The following is a 17,512-nucleotide window of genomic DNA, read 5'->3' as shown; positions in this document are numbered from 1 at the left end:
ATATTAAGTAATGTCTAATTGGCAAACCAGTTCCAATATGTCTAAAGGGCATTTAGTTTATCTCCCTATGAAGGAAGTTCTTTAAACAAGAGAATCACGGTGTTTTTTACTCAAAGGGACCTTGGAATTTATGTAGTCCAACTTCTATCTTTTCCAGATAAGGAAAATGAGCAACACAGAGAGATTAAGTGATGTTAAATCATACAGTTGGTTAGTGACTAGGCTGTGACTACATCCAGCTATTCTAACTTCTGGAGCACTGTTTATTTTGCTTTATTTTGTTTTGTTTGCTTTCCAATAGAAATTTTGAACCACAAGCTAATTTCAAGTAAAGACAAAAGCTGAGCACAGATTTAAGTATGAACTTTAGATGTACAATGTACTTGCAAATAATTGTTGAGTTCAGCATTACACCCTCTCAGAAGGGAGTTTACTACTCAGGAGTAGGAGTGCTGTCTTTATACTCATCAATACAAGCAATTTATGGGTGAGGCAGGATACCCTTGGTAAGAAACCAAATATTGCTTCTTATATCTGTTTGGGGGGAAGGAATTTGAAGAGTCTTAGATGGGTGGTGCCAATAGCACTTAATCATGTAACCTAGTAGTTTTCCTTTAAATTCTCTTACCAAATGACACATTTATTGTTTTTTGTTTGTTTTTTTGTATAACAAAGTGTTTTCTTCTTTTTAAAAAAAGTTTAAATCTTTTTTTTTTTTTTTCCTTTTTTAATCCTCAGACCTCCAATATAGGCCATTTTCTTGCTGGTTTTTGTTTCTGTTTTGCTCGTTTACATCCCTCCAGTGCCCCTGGTTTCCTTTAGGGTGGCCCTGATCTCCGTGAGGGCCTCTGGGAGCCCATCTACCACGTGCCCTCAGCCCAGGGAGCACCGGCACCCACATGTCCAGCCCGAGCTTTTTCTGACACCAGAAGGAAAAAAGGAATCTCCTCTTGAAGAGCTAATCAACACCTGACATGCAGACTCAGAATGGAGCTTTCATTTGGCCTCCTTCCCCTCGGAAGCACCTACCTTTTAACTTCCATGTAAATAACACCACAATTACTTCTCCTCCAGATCTCCGACCTCGCAGACTTGGAGCTGGCTGACCTCTCTTATTAATCCCAGTACCAGCCTATGTCCAGGTCTTATGAATAATTTCTTCCCTCCTCCCTGGAATTGACTCTTTCCATTCTATTTCCCTAGCACCTGCAACATTGTTGACACCCTCTCCCTCTCACTCAGGATTTCCGTACCAGTCTCCTAACTGGATTTCATTTTTTTTCCTGAGAAACCTGTGCATGTCTGCCAAAGTGATTTTTCTTCTGTGTTGTGAAAGGATAGAATATTTATTGAAAATCTATTGTGTGCCAGGCATACATTTTCTCAAATTTTTATTAAAAGGTTTATTTATTTCTCTCCCGTCCCCTCCCCCACTTGTCTGCTCTCTGTGTCCATTTGCTGTGTGTTCTTCTGTGTCGACTTGCATTCTTGTTATGCAGCACTGAGAAACTGTCATTTTTTGTTGTGGTGGTTGTTGTGTCACCTTGTTGCATCAGCTCTTCGTGTGCGTGGTGCCACTCCTGGGCGGGCTGTGCTTTTTTGCACGGGGTGGCTCTCCTTGTGGGGCGCACTCCTTGTACTTGGGGCACTCCTACACAGGGGAAACCCTGCATGGCACGACACTCCTTGCACGCATCAGGGCTGCACGTGGGCCAGCTCACCACAAAGGCCAGGAGGCCCTGGGTTTGAACCTTGGACCTCCCATGTGGTAGGTGGACGCCCTATCTGTTGAGCCAAGTCCATTTCCCGTCAATTAATTTTAAAAAGCACCCTGTGAAGCATGTGTTGATTCGTTACTGTTAGTGTTACTATTAGCAAACTTGAACTGAGCATTTACTATGTGCAAGAAGCTGTGTTAAGTACTTTACTTGAAAGGTTTACTTCTTACAACCATCTTATGAGTAGGTACTATGACCATCTGCACTTTACAGATGAGGCAGAAGCTTAGAGTAGTTAAATAACTTGCCTAAAGCCATCCAGCTTGCAAGGGAGAGAGCCGGGATTTGTACCTAGGACAGGGGCTGCAGAGCCCAGATCAACACTGTTGTTCTATATCAAAATCCCAGGATTGCAGATGAGGAGGCTGAGGCTCAGAGAACATTTGGTCCTTGACTTTGGCCCTCAAACTTCTCAGGCTGTCATCTTTCCCTTTACTCTCAGCTGGTGACCTTGTCTCCTATCTTCTCACTTCTGCATTGAGAGTCTTCAAGGCTCTCTCCTTGGCTCTCTTCTCTGTTAACTCTAAACCACTGGCTTTGACCTTTTTGGTCAGGGATCCCTTTGGGGTTTTGATGAAATTGTGGATTTCTCTCCAGGAAAATGCATACACACAAACACACACACACATACACACGTTTCGGCAACCTCAGGAGGCTCCAGGGGCTCCCTGAAAGCCCACACATGGGCCCAAGGTGGGAACTCATGTTCTATACATAATAATTAGTTCTAGATCAGGAGTTCTTAACCAGGGCTCCCTGAGTTTTAATGGAAATTCAGAAATCATTATTCTAGTGGGGCTGTGTTGGTGCAGGTGAGATGTATTTATTAAATAATCCATAGTATAGTGTGGATTTGGTAAGGGGTCTGTGGTTTTTACCTGACTGGCAAAGGGGACTGTGGAACAAAAAAAGGTTAAGAACCCCTGTTCTAGATGGATTAAAGATCTAACTATAAAATATAAAACAAAAAAATAGAAATATTAAAATACAGGATAATTTACTTCACATATTCTTGGGGTGGGAAGGCCTTCTAAATATGCCATTAAATCCCAAAGCCACAAAGAAGAAATCTGACAGATTTGACTTGAATTTTTAAATTCTCTAAGGTTTATCCCATCAGTAAACTTCTCTAATTTTATGAAAATCAATGTATTCATCAAGGAGAGCACTGTTGGCAAAGCAGAAAATCTCTGTGCAACACAAACTGTCATCTTACCTCCAGTGATAATCACATTTGCTTTCACACAGTAACAAAATGTGTTCGCTCCTCTGGGCATGGAAAACTCCCTGACAGGCCTGGAAAATATAAATTAGATTTTAAACTCATACATTTTTCCTTATAGAACGAATCCAATTTATCAATAAACTGTGTTCAATAGGTTCATTTCTAAGCTGGTTAGTTTAGCTCCATTTTTCCACAGAAAATGTGATAAGTAATGATTAAATCCTCACTGACCCATAGAAATCTACCTAATCCGTAATGTGATTGTATTAGCGCAGCACTTTCTGTTTCTGCTTTTTAAACAATCCAGCTCCCCACCCTGGAGCCGTGTTGTGCCGGTGGTGAGATGGTAGGTAGAGCCGTTTCATGTCTTAACTATGATATATCCGAAATGAGAGCGTTCTTCAGTTAAGGATCTCAAACTCCAGTGTGGATAGCATGGCACTTTGAATGTAGAAGGTTCCTAATAACTATTTGTCTGAAAACTGCTAAGGGACAAACACTTGTTGGACAATACACACTTCCCAGAGTCACATAGAATAAAAATGCATTGGTTCTGGCAAGTTCCTTCTGAAATTTTCCTGGTACCCCTGCGATCTTCAATTACAGTACTTTTGAAAGAGAAGCATTTTTTAAATGATTTCTTCAAAAATGGAAAAAACACTTAGCTATCAAAAGACCCTGCCCAAATTATAGCATACTTCATATCAGTTTTCTCTCCTTTTGTTACATGAATTCACGCACTCCGATCTGAGGAGGGAGGCAGGGTCATCAGATGGAAGTTAAGTGGGTGACAATACGTGGGCACATGTGTTACATGATCGGAATTGTTTACTCAATGCAAAATAACTCCCAGCTCACTCTTCCAGAGGACTTGTGAGGTTAATAAAGAAGAGCTTTTGAGCAAGGAGCGTCCTGGTTTTTTCTCCCCTTGGTGGTGAGGATAGTTGAGGGGGGGGTGAGAGTAGGGGACGAGGAAGAAGGTATTTATATTTTCTCTTTCATGATGTGAGAAATTTCCGAGTTCCTCTGTAAAAGGTAATTGTTTAAAGTGGTCCTTACTCTACAGTACTGTCTGTCATTGATCCATGTTGTACCCATTTCCAAGGAGCAGGGGAGGATACAATAGAAAACTCTACATGAGGGGTTGCAAACTTTTTCTGTAAAGGACTAGATAATAAATAGTTTAGACTTCGCCATACAATCTCTGTTGTTACAACTGCTCAGCCCTGCCACTGCAGCAAGAAAGCAGCCAAAAATACTGCATAAATGAGTAAACATGACTGTGTTTCCATACAACTTTATTTATGAACACTGAAATTTGATTTTCCCATAATTTCCATGGATCATGAAATATTCTTCTTTTGATTTTTCTCAACCAATATAATAATCTGCCTTCTCATTGGGAAGCTGATATAAAATAATACTGAGCAGAGTGGGTATAGTTCAGTGGCTGAGCACTTGCTTCACATGTACAAGGTCCCAGGTTCAATCCCTAGTACCTCCTAAAATTAAAAAATAAAATAAAATAATGCCGAGTAGTTGCTTTTTCATCTCTTAGAAATTGTCAAGCTATTAAAGAGCTAAACGTCCAGTTTATGTCTAGTAAGAAGCCAATATGCTTTGCATGGCATAATTAATGGCAGCTGTTCATTTTCTTGCTGGTACAAACTTTGTGAAATCACCATAAAAATTATAACCAGATAGTCATAATCATTTCAGAAATGCAAATGTTTTAAAAAGGAGCTTTTCCCTGCCTTTTTGGGGATGATCTGACTCCCTTTTTAACAGCTGGCCGATTACGTATTTGTGTAACAGCAGTTTCATCTGGCTCATTTTAAGACTCATTGTAGAAAATTGCAGAAAAGGATAATGGTGACTGTAAGGATGGAGTGGACCCGATTTCACTTCCAATGCCAGTGACAGTCTCAGGAAAACATGAATGACGCTCTATCACGTGAGAAATCTCTCCAGCTTCTGGATTTAGAAGGAGAGTCATCCAAGTGAGAAAGTACTTGAAAAATTCAACCAGAATCTGCTGGAACAAATCAATGATCACCGTTGGCTGCGGTTGTCCGAGTAGTTTTCTCTCACATTTTCAAGCCTCTCTTTGGCAGGAGTGTACCACCAACCAAATTCCAGGAGATACGGTAAATACTAGGAAACCCAAATACCATGACTTGGGCTCAGTGACAAAGTCCTGACTGCTGCGAAATAGATGCTCTTCAGAACAAACATCAGAAAATATTGGCCTGTTTGAAAACCAAAACCTTCTAGATATGCTAAGTGTTTACAATGACAAGGCACCAAATCTACTGGAACGGCAGAGAACAGGAATTCAAATTCCCTACACTATCATTACATGCATTAAAAATCATATACGCACATATTTTGAAGGACGCATATTACCAAGAAGATACATTTAGCCCAATAAAATAGTGCCTGTGGGGGGAGGGGGCAGATAGGATGGGTAAACCAATAAAAGGGAATGAAATGAGAGAGGGAGTATGAGAGTGTGGCCAGTTCAACTCTGCCCTTGAGGTTACCATCCCCCCCTCCCAAAAAAAGATATTTTCCCTGACAAAAGGAAAGTATAATACTATCTCATTGAAAATCCTACATAAAACGTTACCACTTGGTGACTTCCTAAAACTTGGAAAAGGGGGATGTTTGCACCATCATAACTTATTCCCAAAGGAAGAGAGCACTGCCTTTTCTGTCCTCCAGTGTTATTTATTATCACGGGTTTGACAGCACATGGAAATCAAAGTGTTCTTTAAAACACCTTCTTCGTGAAAGAGCTTAAATAACTACTGGTAAACGATAGTTTCAAATGTTACAGCATTTTACAGTTTTCAAGGCACCTTCATTCACGTCAGCTCATTTGAGCCTCACAAAATCCCTGTGAGGTTAGAAAGTTAGTCTTACTCCCATTCATAAGTTGACATTACTGTGAAGTGGTGCCATGCTCAAGATCTTGTGGCCGATAGTAAATGGTGTAACTAAGTTACCTCACTCACAAAACTACTCCTTCACGTCCATTCTCTCTTAGTACCCAGCACCAGGAGGCCAACATGCCAGCAGCACGGCGGTCAGCGGCTACTGTCATGCTCTTCTCTAGAGCTTTCTGGGCTTTGATCTTGCACCGCATTCCAATCCCTACCCAAATGTTGACTCCTCAGAGCCGTCTCCCTTGACCATCCTATCAAAAATACTGCCTCCCATCCCTCTCGGTCCCCTCAGCCTGCTTCATTTTCATCACACACTCACCTAACTTTGTATTATTTATTTCCGTATTATCTGTCTTCCTGTTGAGAATATAAGCTCCATGAGGACAGGGGGTTTGTCTGTTGTGTATACTATTATATCACTGCTTGGAATAGTTTTTGGAATACAATAGACAGGCAATAAGCATTTTCGAAAATGAAAAAATGAAACTTTTTCCACTCATTCCTTCATTCCTCTCATCTAGTAGTTCTCGGAGCCTTGTAAATTCTATGAGAATCTGTTCTCCACTGGGTTAGGTCTGAACCTCAGCATTTCTCCTCTGAAGTGTTGCCATGTCTTCCCAATCAGTCTCCCTCTTTTCAACTTGCCTTTCTCCAATCCATTCTCCACTCTGCTGAGGAACACCTATTTATCACCGTCCTGTTAGAGTCATTCAAAGGGTTCTTTTAGGTTTTGGGTTAAAACCCCAGCTATAGGGGGGTGGGCAGGACTCTTCTGTCCAGTCTCATCTCTCCCAACTCTCTTCTCCCCATCTGGCTTCAGTCACATCGAGCCCCTCGCAGCTTAGAAGTGACTGTCTTCTTCCTCACTTCTGTACCTTGGCCGATATCATTTCTTTCACGTGGCTATTTACCTACTCAACCTCCACTCAGTCGATTTGCCTGGTTAACGCTTACCAATTCTTTCAAACTCAGGATGGGTGACATCTTCTTCAGGAATCCTTCCCCATTTTTTTCACCCTCACAATGCTACCTTAACATGTTCTAAGCATTGTCTTCTGCTCCCATAACCCTCTCTCTTATTACCTCTATCATAGCACTTATCGCCTTCTGCAGGAAACACCTATCTTCTCCCTCATTAAACACGAGAATCAGAGACCTAGTCTTTATCTTTAAATTCAAGCACTGAGTACAGTGCCCCAAACAGAGTAAGTCATCAATAACTTTTGTTTAAAAATGAATATTCAGACTACTGCTTTAGTGCTTCTTACAGAGACATCTATGTAAATTTGCTCAAATTACAGGACAATAAGAAAGAGAAGATTGGACCTAGTAATAGCCCTCATGAGCTGGTAAGAGCTGACTCCAGGATGTCACTGATCTTATGTCTGTATTTAATGTCTTCCCATTGAGAATTTAGGCAGTTAGAGGCAGGGGTCCTGATTTGAACTTATTTATATTGTCCACAGTGCTTAACAGATAGTGGTTATAAATATTTGTTCAATAATTTATACACTTCCAGATTAAAGGCTGACCCACGTGGCCTATATAGGTTTCTGGTTGTCATTTTAGTCACTCTAATTAGCCTGGTGAGTATACTGGAAATATTTGCACTGGTAAAACAATAACTGTAGTCTTGTGTATCCTGGAAATGGAAACCCTTTCCTGGGTGTTGAAGTAGACTCTATGTCTTCTATAGGACTACGAGGGCATATTGTATTTGCAGATGTTTTCAAAATGTTTCTTTATGGTTATGAATATATCATTGTCAATATAGTTTAAAAGTAATTGGAAATAAAGTTTCATCTCTTTCCTGATTAAATGTTTTAGAAATGCACTCCTCTAAAATGCCAGTGATGTAATCATTAGCAGGTTATTATGTTACAGAAACTAAGTGAAACTCCGCTATTAATTATGCCGTGTAAATGTTATTTGTGGAATCAGAAGATTTGGTGTCAAGAAATGAAATAGTGTTTAAAGTGCTGTGAAAAGAGCTTTAAAAATGTGTTTAATTCATTTCTCAGTGCAATATGTTATATTCCAAAACAGACATTTTCATCTTTTTCTAAATGAGGGAAAAATCTGTCTTTCATGAAGACTCTACTTCTCCAGAAAACGTAAGGCACTCAGCGTAGAGATGTGACATTGTGTTCTTTCATTACATTTCTAATTCTTTTATTCCATTGCTTAAACTAAAAATCTTGAAATCTAAAGAAATTCTAGTTGTTTATGCTCAGAAGTTATCTTTTGTTTATCATTTTTATGAATTTCATTAATTAGTTCAAAAGGATCTTTTTTAGGGATACAAACAACATTCACCATTTTTCCTAGCACTTCCTTTAGTTATACCCTAAATATAAAAGAAAAAAGCCAAATGGTCTGGCTAAGACTCAATCTCATATCAACTCACCCATTCTTTAGATAGAAAAAGCTGAAATCCAGAAATATTAAGATTGAGGAAATGAATTTTAAGGCTGAAATTAGGTCACAATCAAAGAATTTTTAAATTTTATGTTTTTTTTCTCTTTGTTTTATAAGCAAATTGCCAATTTATTCATTTACAACGAAAATATAATTGCTGAGCAAATCACAACTGGAAAATCAAGTTAAAACCAGAATTGATAGGTAAACAAAGATTCAGTGCAGAATATTATGGTCTTTTGGTCAACAAAGGCTTCGCCTCTCCTCTCCAACCTCCTCCAAGGAAACTCCCAACTGAAGTAAACACAGCCTGATGCGGGGTTTTCTTCTTGTTGTTGTTCTTTCTCTCTGACAACTTTTTTGCACACTTAGTACTATTAGCATATTCTTTAGAATAACCTGGCTACAATTAATAAATCACAGGCCTAGGTTTTCAATAGCAAGACAAACAAAGAAATAGCAACCAAAAATAATTAAAGCTAAATCCAATTTTGACTTGTGTCTCTTAAAAATAATTAATGCTATACGTTTTTTAAATTTTGAAACCTCGGGGAAACGGACTTTGGCCCAGTGGTTAGGGCGTCCGTCTACCATATGGGAGGTACGCGGTTCAAACCCCGGGCCTCCTTGACCCGTGTGGAGCTGGCCATGCGCAGTGCTGATGCGCGCAAGGAGTGCCGTGCCACGCAAGGGTGTCCCCGCGTGGGGGAGCCCCACGCGCAAGGAGTGCGCCCATAAGGAGAGCCGCCCAGCGTGAAAAGAAAGAGCAGCCTGCCCAGGAATGGCGCCGCCCACACTTCCCGTGCCGCTGATGACAACAGAAGCAGACAAAGAAACAAGACGCAGCAAATAGACACCAAGAACAGACAACCAGGGAGGGGGGGGAAATTAAATAAATAAATAAATCTTAAAAAAAAAAAAAATTTTTTTGAAACCTCAAACTTACAAAAAGTTGCTAGTAGAGTGAAAAAAATTATTTTCCTGAACAAACTATTTGAGAGTAAATTGCCAAAATCCTACAAACAAGAACATTTTCCTCTAAAACTACAATGCAACCATCAGAAACAGGAAATTAACACTGACACTTTACTACCATCAAATCCTCAGACCTCATTCAAATTTATATATATATATATATTTAATTTGAGAAGTTGTAGGCATATAAAAAAGTCATGCAAAAGTACAGAGTTCCCATACACCCCCCAAACACAGTCTTCCCTATTATTAAAATTTTGCAATTTGTTACACTTCATGAAGCAATTATTATTATAATTATACTTTAAATACAGTCCATTGGTTACATTAGGGTTCACTATGCTTTGCAGTTTTATGATTTTTTAAAACAATTTATTCTGGTAATGTATACAACCTAAAATTTCCCATTTTAACCACTTTCAAAGATAAAATTAAGTGGTGTTGATTACATTTACAATGCTAGGCCACTATCACCACCATCTTTTACCAATACTTTGCCATCACCCCACAAAGAAATTCTGATCTAATTAAGCATTAATTCCCCATTCCCTATGCTTACCCTGGTCCAGGTGACCTGTATTCTACTTTCTGACTCAATAAATTTGCATAATCTAATTTTTTCATATAAGGAAGACCATACAAAATTTTCCTTTTATGTCTAGTTTATTTCACTCCACATGATGTCTTCAAGTTTCATTCATGTTAACACATGTATCAAGACTCCTTTCCTTTTCATGGCTGAATAATATTCCATTGTATGTATGTACCACATTTTGTTTATCCATTCATCTCTTTCTGTGTCACATTTTGTTTATCCATTACCTGTTGATGAACCCATGGTTGCTTCCATCTTTTGGCAGTTGTGAATTATGCCACCATGAACATTAGAGAGTGAATATATGCTTGAGTCCCTGCTTTCAATCCTACTGGGAATATACCTAGAAGTGGGATTGTCAGATCATACGATAATTCTGTACTTAACTTTCTGAGAATGTACCAAACTGTTTTCTGCAGTAGCTGCAACATTTTACATTCCCACCAACAATACACTAAGGTTTCTATTTCTCCACATTCTCTCCAACAATTGTTATTTTCTGTTTTTTTTTAATAGTTGCCATTCTCATGGGTGCAAAATATTATTTCACTGCGCTTGCTTGTTTTTCAAAAATTCCTCCCTCTGAGATGACTCCTTCATCTGTTTGCTTGTTGTTTCTGCTCGTTGTCTGGACTTGTTTGTCTGTCTTCTTTAGGAGGCAGTGGGAATTGAGCCCAGGACCACCCATGTGGGAGGCGGGTGCCCAACTATGCGAGCCACATCTGCTCCCCCTCATTGTGGGTTTGATCTGCATTAGGTTACCTAATAACTAATGAGGTTGAGCATCTTTTATGTGTTTCTTGGCCATCTGTATATTTTCTTTGGAAAATGTTTATTGAATTCTTTTGCCCATTTCCCCCCCCATGGCTCCCTTGCTTGTCTGCTTGTTGTTTGTGCTCATAGTCTGCTCATTGTTTTGTTATGGTTTTTGTTTATTTGTTTTTTGCTCATTGCCTGCTTGTTTTCTGTTTGGTTTTTCTTTAGGAGGTACCGGGAACCGAACCCAGGACCTCCTATGTGGGAGGTGGGAGCTCAACTGCTTGAGCCATGATCTGCTCCCCTTTTGTCCATTTTTTACATGGTTTGTTTGTCTTTTTGTTGTGGAGTTGGATTTCTTTACATATTGTCATTGTTAAATCCTTATTGAATATGTGGTTTCCAAATATTGTCTCCCATTCTGTAGGCAGTCTTTTTATGTTCATGATAAAGTCCTTTGCTGTTGATGTATAAAAGATTTTTTTAACAAATAAATTTTATTTATACATATTAATAAAGCATAAATCCATCCAAAGTGTACCATCAATGATATTTGGTGTAATCACCTATCCATGCATTTTAAAATGAAGCCCCATTTGTACATTTTCCTTTTGTCACTTGTGATTCCAATATAAAGAAAGATTGCCTAACACAAAGTCCTGCTTCCCTGTGTTTTCTTCTAGGAGTTTAAATGTAGGTCTTTGATCAATTTTGAGTTAAGTTTTGTATATGGCTATCAGGTTTTCCCAGCACCATTTGTTGAAGAGACTATTCTCTCTCCATTGAGTGGACTTGGCACCCTTATTAAAATCAATAGGCCATAGATGAAAGGGTTTATTTGTGAACTCTCAATTTGAAACCATTGGTTTGTGTCTTTCCATCAGTGCTATGCTGCTTTGATTACTGTAGCTTTGTAATATGTTTTAAAATTAGGAAGTGTGAACCCTTCATTTGTTCCTTTTTTTCAATATGGTTTTGGTATTAGGGGTCGCTTACCCATCCATATAAAAATTTTTTTAAAAGATTTATTATTTTTATTTATTTCTCTCCCCTTTCTGCCCCACCCTCCTCCCCCCGCATTGTCTGCTCTCTATGTCCATTTGCTGTGTGTTCTTCTGTGTTCACTTGCATTCTTGTCAGCAACACTAGGAATCTGTGTCTCTTTTTGTTGCGTCAATTTGCTGCATCAGCTCTCTGTGTGTGTAGTACCACTCCTGGGCAGGCTGTGCTTTTCTCACACAGGGTGGCTCTCCTTGTGGGGCACACACCTTGTGGGTGGGGCTCCCCTGTGTGGGGGACACCCCTGAGTGGCACAGCACTCCTTGCATGTATCAGTACGTGGGCCAGCTCACCAGATGGGTCAGGAGGCTCTGGGTTTGAGCCAAACCTGCTTCCCCCACATAAATTTTTTAAGGCAGCTTTATTGAGATATATTCACATAGCATACAATCTATCCAAAGTGTACAATCAGTTGGTTTTAGTATAATCACAGTGCTGTACATTCACCACCACAGAAAATTTTGGAACAATTTCATTATTCCAATAGGAAAAACACACCTTTAGCAGTCACCTCTAAATTCCTCTATGCTTCCCCAGGCTTACATAACCACTAATCTAATTCCATCTTTATAAATTGATTTATATCTACATTTTACATAAATGGAATCATACAATGTATAGTACATTGTGTCTGGTTTCTTTCACTTAGCATAATGTGGGCTTTTTTTTTTTTTTGCCACATATTAACATCTTATGACATTAACAAACATTTGTTCAGTTTCAAAGAAAAACACATATTCATATTTCACATCAGGTTTCACTATTCTGTACAGTCCCACATATTTTTAGCTTTCCTTCTTTTTTTTTTTTAAAGATTTATTTTTTTAATTGATTTCTCTCCCCTTCCCCGCCCCCCCAGTTGTTTGCTCTGTGTCCAGTGTGTGTTCTTCCGTGTCCACTTGTATCCTTCTAGTAATATACACGACCTTAGATTTTCCCTTTCAACCACTATCATACCCTTAGAATAAACTCTGCTAGTTACCAACACTATATTGTACTTTTACCTTTTCTATTCATCTCTAAAGATTAACAAATAACCTTTTTACCAATTCTGCACAGGTTAACCTTCAGCTTTCCATTCTCTAACCTCATTCAATTTTCTGGTGACCTGTATTCTCGTTATTAGCTCCATGAGTTTACACAATATATTTAGTTCATAATAGTGCAATCATACAGTATTTGTCTTTCTGTGTCCAGCTTGCTTCACTCAACTTAATGTCCTCCAGGCTCATCCATGTTGTCATATGCTTCATGACTTCATTTCTTCTTACTGCTGCATAATATTCCATTGTGTGTTTACAACATAGTTCGTTTATCCATTCATTGGTTGATGGACACCTGGGATGTGTCCACCTTTGGCAATTATGAATAATGCCACCATGAGCATCGGTGTAAAGATATCAGTTCAAGTCATTGTTCTCAGTTATTCTGGGTACATACCTAGTAGTTACCCTTTGATAAAAATTTGATGACTGGCTTTTCCATTTCTACAAAGAACACTGTTGAAATTTTTATTGGGATTGCATTGAATCTGTAAATCACTTTGGGTAAATCGACTTCTTTACAATATTTAACCAGGACCAATTCATGAACATGGAATGTCCTTCTATTTATTTAGGCCTTCTTTCATTTCTTCCAGCAATATTTTCTAGTTCTCCATGTACATGTCATTTACATCCTGAGATAAATTTATACTTTGATAGTTTATTCTTTTCATTGCTGGAAATGAAATTTTTTCTTTTTCTTAGTTTTTCCTTCAGATCGTTCATTACTGATATATAGGAACACTACTTATTTTTGCATGTTGACCTTTTTTTTTAAAGATTTATTTATTTATTTAACCCCCCCACCCCCGCCCCATTGTCTGTTCTCTGTGTCTATTTGCTGCGTCTTGTTTCTTTGTCGGCTTCTGTTGTCATCAGCGGCATGGGAAGTGTGGGCGGCGCCATTCCTGGGCAGGCTGCACTTTCTTTCGCGCTAGGCGGCTCTCCTTACGTGGGGCTCCCCTACGCGGGGGACACCCCTGCGTGGCACGGCCCTCCTTGCGCTCATCAGCACTGCGCATGGGCCAGCTCCACACAGGTCAAGGAGGCCCGGGATTTGAACCATGGACCTCCCATGTGGTAGACGGACGCCCTAACCACTGGGCCAAGTCCGTTTCCCTGCATGTTGATCTTGTACACCACCAGTCTGTGAATTTGTTTATTAGCTCTAGTAGTTTTGTAGTGAATATTTCAAGACTTTCTATATATAGGATCATGCAAATAGGGAAAATTTTACATCTGCTTATTGAATTTTGATTCCTTTCATTATTTTTTTCTTGCCTAGAACTTATAGCACATCATTGAATAACAGTGTTGTCACTGGGTATCCATTTCTTATTCCTAATCTTAGATGGAAAGCTTTCAGTCATTCACCATTGACTGTGATGTTAGCTGTGGATTTTTCATACATGCCTTTTATCATGTTGAGGAAGTTTTCTTCTATTCCTAGTTTTCTGAGTGTTATTAAGAGGGGGTGCTGGATTTTCTCAAAGTCTTTTCTGCATTAAGATCACCATTTGGTTTTTTTCCTTTGTTCTATTAATGAGGTGTATTAAATTAATTAATTTTCTTATGTGAAATCACCCTTGCATACAAGAATGAATCCCACCTGATCATGGTTATAATTCTTCTCTGTGCTATTGAATTCAGTTTGTTAGTATTTTGTTGAGAATTTTTGCATCTATATTCATAAGTGATATTGGTCTGTAATTTCCTTTTCTTGTAGTATCTTTATCTGGCTTGGTATTAGGATGATGCTGGCCTCATAGAACGAGTTAGAAGGTGTTCTCCCCCCTTCAATTTTTTGAAAGAGTTTGAGAAGAATTGGTGTTACTTCTTCTTAGACTGTTTAGTAAATTTACCTTGAACCCATCAGGTCCTGGACTTCTCTTTGTTGGGGGGATTTTTATGACTAATTCAACCTCTTTATTTGTTATTGATCTGTTGAGGATTGTATTTCTTTTTAAGTCAATATAGTTTGTGTGTTTCTAGGAATTTGTCTATTTCAACTAGCTTGTCTAATTTGTTGTACTGTTATTCATAATATCCTCTTATGGGAAGCAGATGTGGCTCAGGTAACTGGGCTCCTGCCTACCCCATGGGAGGTCCCTGGTTTGGACCCCAGTACCTCCTAAAGAAGACAGTGAGCTGGCATGATGGGTAGGCATGGCAAGGTGACACAAGAGACACAAAAAGTAAAAACATAATGAGAGACACAACAAATCAGGGAGCAGACTTTCCTGGTACCTCCTAAAGAAGATAGTGAGCTGATGCGGCTGGCAGGTGTGGCAAGCTGATGCAACAAGATGATGCAACAAGAGATATGGTGAGGAAAAACATAATGAGAAATACAGCAAAGCAGAGAGTGGAGATGGCTCAAGCAATTAGGCACCTCCTTCCCACATCAGAGTTCCGGGGTTTGGCTCCCGATGCCTCCTAAAGAAATAAGGAAGATGAATAGACACAGCAAGTGAAAAACAACAAAGGGGTGGGAAGAAATAAATAAATTAAATAAATCCGTTTTATTTCTGTAGGATTGGTAATAATGTCTCCCCTTTCATCTATGATTCTAGTTATTTGTGTTCGCTATCTTTTTAGTCTGCCTAAAGGTTTGTTAATTTTATTGATCTTTTCAAAGAATCAACATTTGGTTTCATTGATATGCTCTATTTTTTTTCACTCTCTATTTCATATTTCTCTGTTCTAATCTTCATTATTTCCTTCTTTCTCTTTGCTTTGGGTTTAGTTTTATTTTCTTTTTCTAGATCTCCCAGTTGTGGGGTTAGGTCCCTGATTTTAGATCATTCTTTTTTACTGTAAGCATTTAAAGCTAAAAATTTCTTTCTCTGCTCTGCCTTTGCTGCATTCAATAAGTTTTGGTATGCAGTGTTTATATTTTCATTCACTCTCAAGATATTCCCTAATTTGCTTTGTGATTTCTTCTTTGATCCATCATTGGTTTAAGAATTTGTTGTTGAATTTGTACAGATTGGTGAATTTCCTAGTTCTCCCTCTGTTATTGATTTCTAGCTTCATTCCATTGTGGTTACAGAAGATACGCTGTATGATTCCATTACTTTTTAATTTATTGAGACTTATTTTGTGACCTAACATATGGTCTATCCTTGCAGAATGACCCATGTGCACTAGAAAAGAATATGTATTCTGTTGTTGGTGTAATCAGAAGGTTCCATTCTGTCTATTAGCTGTAGATGGTTTAGAGTATCTTTCAAATCTTCTAATTCTTTGGTGATCTTCTGTCTATATGTTCTATCCATTATTGAAAATGGCATATTGAAGTCTTGTACTATTAATGTAGAACCATCTATTTCTCCCTTCTAATCTGTCAGTATTTGCTTAAAATTTTGGACTCTGCCATTAGGTGCATATATATTTATACTGTTATGACTTCTTGTTGAGCTGACCCCATTTATCAGTATATAGTAACCTTTTTTTCTCACATGTAACCATTTTTTACTTATAATTTATATTCCCCAGCTCTCTTCTGGGTATTGTTTGTATGGTACATTTTTTTTCCATTTTTTTTCTCTCTCAACCTGCTGTGTCTTTCAATTTAAGGAGCATCTCTTGTAAACAGCATATAGTTGGGTCATGCTTTTTTTGGTTAATCTAATTGGCTAATACCTGACATTTGACTGGAGAGTTTAATCAATTTAAAGTAACTATTGCTAATTCAGAACAATTTCTGCTATTTTTCTGTTTGGTCTTTGTGTGTCTTATATCCTTTTTGTCTCTCAGTTTTTCTGTTAATTGTTATTTTTGTATTTATTTGATTTTTTGTATTATACTATTTTGAGTCCCTCCACATTTCCTTCTGTATATATTTTTCAGATATCTTCTTTGTGATTACCATGGGGCTACAATTTAAAATCCTAAATCTATAACAATCATGATTTATTTGATACCTACTTAACATCAATAGCATACACAAACTGTTCCTATACTCCTCTGGCCACCCACCTTTTCATTTTACTTGTTACAGATTATATATTTATACATTGTATGTCCAAAACCATAGTTTCATCATTTTTTATACATTTGCATTTTAGAAACTGTAAGACATAAAAAGTAGAGTTATGGGGCTGTGAAGCAATCAGTTAGGCTCCCGTCTACCATATGCGAGTCCCTGGGTTCTCCTCCCAGGGCCTCCTTGTGAAGGCAGGTTTCACCTGCACACCATGAAAGCTGCCGGCCTGCAGGCACCGTGGAGTACTGCTGGCCTGCAAGCACCACGGAGAGCCGACTTAGCAAGGTGACGCAACAAAAAGGGAGACAGGTAAAAAAAAAAAACACACAGAAAATCGTGTAATGAATGGACACAGAGAACAGACAGCAAGTAAGTCTCAAGGGGGGAATAAATTTTTTTTTTGAAAAGTAGAGTTACATATCACAAAATACAAAACAATAATACTCGCACTTATAATCACCCATTTGGTTGCCTTTACTGGAGGTCTTTCTTTATGCTGCTTTCATCCACTGTTCTTTCATGTAAGTCTGAGAAATTCTATTTAGAGTGGCTTGTAGAACGGGTCTAATGATGATGAACTCCTTCAGCTTTTGTTTATCTCAGAATGTCTTAATATCTCCCTCATTATTCAAACACAGTCTCACTATAAAATTCTTACTTGGCAATTGTTTTCTTTCAGCACTTTAAATATTTTGCTCCACCTCCTTCTTGTTTTTATTGTTTCTGA

The 17,512-nt window shown here is 38.5% G+C and overlaps 1 protein-coding gene across 2 annotated transcripts in view; it reads right to left on the bottom strand.

The window, feature by feature from the left end:
• The window catches only part of WDR64 (WD repeat domain 64), a 133,498-nt gene that overhangs the window by 81,391 nt on the left and 34,595 nt on the right, over positions 1-17,512 (bottom strand). For both annotated transcript variants that reach the window (XM_058309482.1, XM_058309483.1), the window contains exon 9: positions 2,995-3,074. In XM_058309482.1, coding sequence (XP_058165465.1) covers positions 2,995-3,074 — 80 coding nt within the window. The remainder of the gene's footprint in view (positions 1-2,994; positions 3,075-17,512) is intronic.

The sequence above is a fragment of the Dasypus novemcinctus genome, chromosome 13, assembly GCF_030445035.2.
Source record: "Dasypus novemcinctus isolate mDasNov1 chromosome 13, mDasNov1.1.hap2, whole genome shotgun sequence".
Classification (NCBI taxonomy): domain Eukaryota; kingdom Metazoa; phylum Chordata; class Mammalia; order Cingulata; family Dasypodidae; genus Dasypus; species Dasypus novemcinctus.
This window is presented reverse-complemented; position numbering and strand designations above follow the sequence as displayed.